The 9,306-nt window shown below is 34.1% G+C and overlaps 1 protein-coding gene across 1 annotated transcript in view; it reads left to right on the forward strand.

The window, feature by feature from the left end:
* The window catches only part of PPIP5K2 (diphosphoinositol pentakisphosphate kinase 2), a 70,274-nt gene extending 63,539 nt beyond the window's left edge, over nt 1-6,735 (forward strand). The window contains 1 exon segment of the mRNA XM_027605988.2: nt 5,025-6,735. Coding sequence (XP_027461789.2) covers nt 5,025-5,137 — 113 coding nt within the window. The 3' untranslated portion in view covers nt 5,138-6,735.
* Nucleotides 6,736-9,306: the final 2,571 nt, after the last annotated feature.

Raw genomic sequence — 9,306 nt, forward strand, 5'->3', positions numbered from 1 at the left:
TGACACTCTACTACTGACTTGATATTTATACCTAATTAATTATAGCTCTGTCAGATTATCAGGCCTTACAAGTTAAAGGCAGTATCTTAAATATATTTAAACTTAGTACATTCCAACTAACCAGAATATGCAGGTACAGACAACTGAAATCTTAAATATAAATCTTAATATCTTAGTATCTTAAATATAAATTATCGTGTATTCCATATACAGCTCAAAGCTAATATTTGTCTAGTTTTTTTATGCTGCAAAGCGCTTTTTTATTCTTAAATTTCTAAACATGGCCCATGGCCATGCCATTATGGATGAAAAGTTGCAGAGAGGTTGTGACTTATCCCTGTTCACATAACTAGTAAGTGGTAGACCTAGGATTTGAATACTCTTTGAATCATGGTACATTGTTGTTCTCTACATATTAGACACATAATAAATGCATTATTTCAGAAGCATTTTTAAATAATAACGATGAAGTGGTATTATATTTGACTTTTCAAATAAAACATAGGCTGATAAAAGCCAATCTTGCATTTCTGGAATAAGCCCTACTTGGTCATGATGAATAATTTATTTAGAGTTGTTGAATTCAATTTGACTTTTGAGGATTTGGGGCACCTGCATTTGTGAAAGATAACAGTTGGTCTGTAGTTGTTGTTTTTATTTGTTTGTTTTGTTTGTTTTCTTGTTTTTTGTTTTTGTAATGTCTTTTAGATTTTGGTATCAGGTTGATGCTGGCTTCATAAAATGATTTCGGAAATATTTCTTCCTCTTTCTCTTTTCTGAATGAGTTTTCGTAAGATAGGTATTTCTTAAATTTTGATAGAATTAATTTTTTGTTTCATTTTAGTGATGGCTTTGATAACTTGTATTTTTCAAGGAATTTGTTCATTTTATCTTAGTGGTCGACTTTCTGGTTACTTTATTATCCTTTTAATGACTGTGGTAATAACTTCCATTATTTATGATACTGATAATTTGTGTTGTGGGTTTTTTCCTTCATTACTCTCACTAGGGAATTATCCATTCTGTTGGTGTTCTCAAAGAGCTAGATTTTAGCTGTTTGTTTTATATTTCATTGATTTCTGCTCTTTAATATTTTCTTCCTTCACTTATTTTGGATTTACTTTTATCCTCTGTAGTTTCTTAAATCACTTTTTGTTAGACATTTCTTCTCTTGTTATATAAACATTTAAAGCTATAAGTTTTCCTCTTTTAGCTACATTTCACAAAAGTTAAATTTTCATTCTCATTCAGTTAAAAATATTTTCTAATTCACATTGTGATTTATTCCTTGAGTCATGGAGTATTTAGAAACGTATTGGTTAATTTCCAAATATTTGGGGGTGGGGATGTGAATATCTTGTTACTAATTCCTTGTTTCATTGCATCGCAATTACAAAACATTCACTGTTTTGTAACATACACTGAGTGCAGTCTTTTACATGTGAAACTTTTTTTTTTTAAGATTTTATTTATTTATTTGAGAGAGAGAGAATGAGATAGAGAGAGAGCACGAGAGGGAAGAGGGTCAGAGGGAGAAGCAGACTCCCTGCTGAGCAGGGAGCCCGATGCGGGACTCAATCCCGGGACTCCAGGATCATGACCTGAGCCGAAGGCAGTTGCTTAACCAACTGAGCCACCCAGGCGCCCCTACATGTGAAACTTTTTTTTATGGCTTACCATTTGGACTTGGTACATCTTAAATGTACCAAGAGCACTAAAAAAGAAATTTTATTCCATAGTTCATTGGTATCATGTTCTATCAGTACCCATTAGGTCAGAATTGCTGATAATCTTATTCAGATCTTCTGTGTCTTTACCATTTTGAGGGGTGGGGACATGTGCATGGGAGGAGAGGTTCTCATTATTGTATCAGTTGCTTAGAGAGCACTTTCCACGCACAACTGTGGAGTTGTCTGTTTCTACCTTTAATTCAGTCAGCTTTTATTCTGTGCTTTGAAGCTTTTTTATTACGTACATATATATTTCATATGCCTTCCTAATGTATTGACCCATTTATCATCATGAAATGTCCCTCTGATTCCTAGTAATGATTTGTCTTAAAGTTTATTTAATCTGTTGTGAATTTTGCTACTTCACATTTCTTATGCCTACTGTATGCATGGAGTATTTTTCCAAACAATCTGTGTCTTCATATTTAAGGGATTTTTTTTTTCGTAGGCAATATGCATTTGGCTTTTTAAAAAACCCATTCTAACAATATCTACCTTATAGTTGCAATGTTTACAGTTCATTAACATTGTAATTATTGATATGGTTGGGTTAAATCTACTATTTTATTGTATTTTCTGTTTATACCTTCTGATTGTTATTCTTTTATTCTTTTCTTCCTTGTTTTATATTTTTATGTTTTATATATTTATACTGATATATTTATGTATCAGTATTTTTTAGTATTTTAACTTACCTATTAGCTTGTTAGCTTTATCTTTTTGCATTATTCTTTTATTGGTGGCTGTAAATACACATCTTTCACTTTTCGTGGTCTACCTGGAGATAATTTTATACTCAAAATGTGGAAGCCTTGCAACTATAGGTTCATTTACCTTCCTTTCCTCCCATCCTTAACACATAGTTATCCATGTGTGTTACTTCCACATATATTATAAAGGCTACAATACAGTGTTAGAATATTTGCTTTAAACAGTCATATGTATTTTAAAGAAATTAAGAAGAGAAAAAGTCTTTTATTTATCCACACGTTAGCCATCAGTTTTTATTCCTTTTCCTAAGGCTTTATTTCCATGTAGTTTTATTCGCGTTCAACCTGAATCTTTTTAGCATTTCTTATACTGCAGGTCTGTTAGTATTTAAAAAAGTATTTCTTTGACCTTCATTCTTGAAAAGAAGTTTTGCTGGATAGACATAATTCTAGGAAGAAAGTTTTTTTTGTTTTGTTTTTTTCCCACCTGTTCCCGTTTTCTGGTTCCCATTGTTTCTGATAAGAAGTCTTTGTTAATTGAATTGTTCCATGTATGCAGTGGATTGATGAATTATTTTTTTCTGCCTGCTTTCAATATTTTCCCTTTATCTTTGACTCTCAGCAGTTTGACTATGGCAAGCCTGCCTAGGACTTTTTTTTTTTTTTAATAATCTAGATTGATGTTCACTTTTTCCTCTCCATTCTGCTGTTAACCTACCTAGTGGATTTTTATTCTTTAGTTTTAGACACTTTTTGATTCTTTTAATTTTTTCTCTTCAGAGATTTCCTATATTCTTATTCATTATAAGCAATCTTTTCCTTTGTTCTTGAGTATAGTTAAAATACTTGCTTTAAAAATCTTGTGTAACTAATCTGGCTGATCTCAGGATTGGTCTCTATCAGTTTATCCATTTTCAAGAAGAAGGATGTTTTCCTGTTTCTTCATACATTGAGTAATTTTGGATTGTATCCTAGACATTATGAATGAGATGTTGTATAAAGTCCAAACTGTTATTTTTGTTATATTTCTCCCAAGAGTATTGAGTTGTTTGGGTTCTTTTCAAGCAAAGAGTTAACCTTGGCTAAACTCAGATTGCAAAACTGTGTCCCCTCAAGTCATTGGCAGCTCACATTTCACTTCATTTCTTTTAGCCTCAGCTGGACTTCTTGGAGCTTACCCTGCTCATGACATAAATGTGATCAAGTTTATACAAAGAATTGGGGGCTTTCCCTTTCTGGGATCTCCCACCTGACTTCCAGCAGCTATAGTTGCTCCAATACTTATCTTCTGGTTCTTCATGCTACTAAGAATGAGTTCTATGTTGGAGTTTTAGTCATTGCACATGGTTCAGACTGGATACTCTGGATACTGTCCTTAGGCCAAAAGCTTTCTTTTTTTTTTTTTTTTTTTGAGAGAAACAGCTTGTGAGCCATGAGCGGGGTCAGGGGGAGGGTAGGTAGAACAGAGGGGCAAAGGGAGAGGGAGAGAGAGAATCCCAAGCAGGCTCCACACCCAGAGCAATGTGGTCACAACCCTGAGATCATGGCCAGAGCTGAAATCAAGAGTCATACACTCAACTGACTGAGCCACCCAGGCACCCCATTTTTTTAAGGCCAAAAACTTTTTAAAAACTGTGTGTGTTGGGGGGACTCAACATGAGTTCCCTTCCTCCAAGTGTTGATTTTATTCCAGTATTTGCCTGCTTTTGTTTACTCTTCATTGTCTTCAAATAGTTGTTTTTCATATTTTATCCAAAGTTTATACTTGTTATCTGTAGGAGAATTGGTCTGACAGAAACTTCCCATCCATACTGGAAGTGGAATCTGGCTTAGAATAATTTTTTAGTAACTCATTAGGGTTTGATTTGGGTTTGGAAGGATGATTTCTAAGTGAAGAATGTTTATAGTCTTCTAACCTTCGGAATTTTTATTTATTTTTTTAAAGATTTTATTTATTTATTTGACAGCTCACAAGCGGAGAGGAGAGGGAGAAGCAGACTCCCCACTGAGCAATGAGCCCGATGTGGGTCTCGATCCCAGGACCCTGAGATCATGACCTGAGCCGAAGGCAGATGCTTAACCGACCAAGCCACTCAGGCACCCCACCTTCAGACTTTTTAAATAGTGGTGACATAAGAGACAGAGTAGAAAGTAGATGTTTATAGGGAAATGATGAGTTCAGTTTAAAACATATTATGTTTCCTGTCAGTTATCTATACAGAGATTTCTAGTAGGATATACAGGGTATATAAATCTTGAAGTAAGGGAAAAGACCCAGAACAGAAGTGCACATTTGAAGATTGTTAGCACAATGGACGGTAGTTAAAAATGATGAATAAATTAGTTTTCCAGGAAGAACCTAGAGTGAAAAGAGAAATTTGTTTTGTGGACCCAGCCCATTGACATTACTTTTTTGTATTGGTGTTGAATTCTAAAAAGTTAAAAGGTTAAAAATGCTCTATTGAGTGTTTACAATGTTTCATTTATATCACAATTAAAATTAATTATTTTGTCACTTAGCAGTATTATTTGAACATGAATTGCTTGTGAAAATCTAAGCAATAGTTTTTCTCTTTTTGTATAGCTACCAGCGGACCTTCTAATGCAGTTGTTCCTAATACCTCATCTCGAAAAAAGAATATAACTAACAAAACAGAAATGCATGAACACAAAAAAACCACAGGGAAAAAGAAATGAAATCTTAGCAGAAGCTGGAACTCCTTAAATATATAAAAATCACGTAAAAGGACACATAATAAACCTGGGCTGAAAACTGTCAAAGCAAGTAGTTTATGTTTCTCCTTATACATCTCTGAATTCATTTTAAAATATGTTAAATCTAGAGAATTCATCATATATATTCAGGTAAGGAACTTTTCTCATGATCTTGAAATGTTTAAGACAATGTTCATTAACATTTTATGAGCAGCAAAAGTTATGGTGAGGAAGGTCTGTCATTCTTAATGTTATGTTTACCATGTGCCCTTGGTAAAGACAAGGACAGAAAAGCCCAGCTAGCTTGTACCAGTGTCACATCAATAATGCTGTTTACTTAAGAATCTGTGAGGTGACCTCTATATACACTTTCATTTTCATGAGATTTTATCTTAGCTGTAAAACCTATAGCTTGGGTTAGAATTTGGCAGTCAGGATTACTGATTGCAGATTTTTTAAGTGTATTTCCAAAGAGATTTCATTGATCATTTAGATTAGAAACTTTTCCCCCCAATTGTTAGAATTACAGATATGCTGCAATATTTAATAACTGGAGTATTAGCATATGGGTTATTTTTTCAATATGTACTTTGAGTTTTTTTATTGTGTGTTATTTAAAATATTACATATACAGCTGGGATAACTACACCTTTATGTACATAAATTTCTATATTAATTTGTAGAAAACACTTTCTTTATATATTTCCTTACCATAAGGTGCTTTTGCTCATCAGGAAACTTTTGCTTCATGTGTTGGGAAGAAAGACAGCTTTAGATTATTTTTTTTTAAGAGATATAGTTGACAAGTTTATAAATGTTACACTTATTTTCAGAGTTCTTTTTAGATCTAAGGAAATCAGTTCAGAAATGGATATCATCAATGTGAGAAGAATGTCTGAATTCTGTAGTTAGTAGATATTATGTATAGCACCTCTTTTTTTAGCATTTCCATTCTTATCTCTAGTGTATCAGTTGATCTCACAAAGAAAGCTTAAAGATTGAACATTTGCTCTTTTCAAATGATTAGATTTTGAAAGGATATTGAGATCATTGTTTTGTGATTTCATCTGTGATGTGAAAAAATATTTATTATCCTTGGTGCTTTTTACCCCCTAATGCACAAATAATTAGAAACCACTTGAAATGACTTAAACTGTAAACCAGACAGTACAACCTGATAAGAATCCCATGCATTGCCAGTCAGGTCACTTAAATTGCTAAAACTTTAGTTTGAAGCTTATGTTTAGGCAATTACTGAATTCTCATATGAACACAACTATTAAAATTCTTCATGAGACTCTCCTAACTTTAGATCATCATCTAAGAATTGACTTTTAGAAAATAAGCGTATTATGTGTTAGTTTTGTAAAAGTACCAGATGCAAAAGTAACGAATATATACAATTATATAAGTTTATATACTTCATGTGAATGTAATTGTATTATGTGGAGACATGTCTTTTAAACAATTCAATGTACCTAGGCTTTCTGTATGTGAAAATGTTAATGTGCTCAGTGTGGGAGTAAGAAACTACTTTTATTTTTTAAGTGAAACTGAATTAAAATATTTTATTTCCAGAATCAGAGAGTGACTTATATGGCAAATCATTTTTTATTCCTGTTCTTTATCTCTTTCCTTTTCACTTTCAAAGTAGAAATAAATGAAGAAAACTATTTGAGTATTAAACAGTGCTATCTTAGATATGAAATAAAACTTACTGTTGGCCGTACACATTGCAATATATTTCCTAGACATTAACTAGAAAAGTTCAACCAGCTCACTTTTTCCATTGTTATACAAGAACTATGATTTCACTGTAGTTACTAAACTCAGTAATATTTTTGTGTAGACTGGACAGTCTGATTTGAAAGAATCTTTGAGTCATTTTCTAAAACGACAAAAAGACATAGAGAAGAGCAAGAAATTATAGTTATCACTGTTTAGTGGAAGTTTGACTGAACCATCTGTTTCCCACATGCTTCTGTCCCTGGAAGGTGTATTTTTCGTTTGTTTTAAATACTGGAAGACACTGCTTCTCGCAGTCTAATCCTGCAACCAGCAAAGAGATGAGAAAGCGCAGCCTGAAGAACTGCCCGGCCATTCTGGGATGTTGGTCTTCGTAGCACATTCTTCACTCTTTCTATCCTCACCCCTACATCTGAACTCAGACTTAACTTTGCCCATGAAGTTGTGCTGGCAGCTTTTGCTGTCCTGGTTCTATTGAGTTCTCACAGTCCATCCTCAACACCAGGAAATATTTTGGGGGTGTTTTGCCAACCTCGGGTTAAAGGAGAAAAATGTGCTGAGCATCCTTCTCCTGTTTCCTTGGAGCAGGAAATGGAGGCAGAAGAGAAACAGTAAAGGGAGGAAGCACTTGCGACAGTGTGCTTCGTGTGTACATGGAGCAAAAGGGCAATAGATGGCCACGAAGAGAGAAAAGTTAAATGTACAGCTCTTCAAGAAATACTTAATTAAAACTCTTTAGAGGAGAGAAAAGTCTATTTTGAACAGTATTGCCCAGATTTCCCTCCGGGTTTTACTGACTCTTGCCCTGCATGTCCACTACGACCTAGTTTCGTGCCAGTTTGAACTAAGATTTTACTTTTTTGTGCTGTGTTCATATGTTAATGGAAAGTCCTCAGTATTTCCTTTTGTGTTTATCAAAGTTTGTTTTCCATATAGTGTTCATTAATGTTACATCATTTTACCCTTGACTTATCTGGACAGCATGTATTCTTCTCAGTCAGGTACGGATCGCTGCCGCAATGGCTCAGCGGTTCCCTCTCCAGCCCCTCTCCACTCCTCATAAACTACCTAGAGCTGTCACCACCAGCAGCATTCTTACCATGGGGACAATTTTATATTCCTTCTGAAAGAATCACGTGTCATAAGGAGTCCAGGTAGAAACAGCTCTCCCTTTGTACAGAACCATGGGTACCAAACTATTGCCATGTGAAGTTTTCTTTGTAATGGCTCAATTTTTTTGAAGGTCTACTCTATTTTCAGAGAATGGAGAACTATATAAGATCTATTATTTTATACCATATGTAAATTATGTTTTGATTAAATATATTATTTAGATCTTCTATAACCTTTTTCTTTGGTCCATGTGCTTAGTCATGACTTGAGACAGAGGTAAATGAAACTTTTCACTTAGGGATTTTCTCCTTTTATTGTCTGGTTTTTATTTTTTTTCTCTATTGTATGTGGCTATGTTTCCCGTTGCATATGAATTCCATGACTGCTAGATTTCCAGTGTGGGTATTACCTTTATCATTATAGCAATATCTTGTGTTTTTGTTTTTGTTTCACTGGATGCTTTTGTCCTGTAATTTAAAATGTCAGATATTAAGATTATGACTAGTGTTTTAATTTAGCTTACATTTGCTTGATACACCTTTATTCATCCCTGTATTTTTTTGTATTTTTGTCACTTTGTTTAGGTATTTTAAAATAGTATATAGTGAGTTTTGCTTTGTGATTCAATTTTAGGATTCCTCTTATTTCATACATTAGTGTAGTCTTTTCATATGTAATATATCTTTGCTTTTAGGTTAATGCTTTCTATTTTTATTGCTTTGTTTGTTTTTTTTTATCTTTTTGTAAAAGAATGCTTTTCATTCCAAGTAAGAAAAACTCCAGTTGAAACTTAAAATCCTAAGGAAATTTATAACACATTTCTGAAAGTCCACAGATGGGGTAGGTTCCAGCCACAGTTCTCTCAGTCCATACTGTCTTCGAGGACCCAGGTTCTCTCCCTCACTCCTATAGCATCATACAGGCTTTATCCCAAAGTTGTTTTCCCTCATGTTCACAAAATGGCTGCTCATGGCAGTCAGGGTTGTATGTTCCCTTGTTCATGTCCAACACAACAAAAATTGAGGAAAATTCTCCCTTAACCATGGAATAGTAAGTCTTTCATTTCCATGTGATTGGGCCAACTTATTTGGTCATCTATCCACTTCTGAATGATTAACATTGTCTAGGAGAATTCCATGGGCTTGTTGGCTCTGGAGTTGGTGATAGGGTCAAGTTCCCCCAAAAGCCTCAGCATTGTGGATAGTTTGGACCAATTAATGCTTTATTGTGGAAGGCTGGTCCGTGCATAGTAGGATGTTTAACAATATTCCTATGCTAAACTGCAAGAGTTG

This window comes from Zalophus californianus, chromosome 5 (assembly GCF_009762305.2).
Source record: "Zalophus californianus isolate mZalCal1 chromosome 5, mZalCal1.pri.v2, whole genome shotgun sequence".
Lineage (NCBI taxonomy): Eukaryota > Metazoa > Chordata > Mammalia > Carnivora > Otariidae > Zalophus > Zalophus californianus.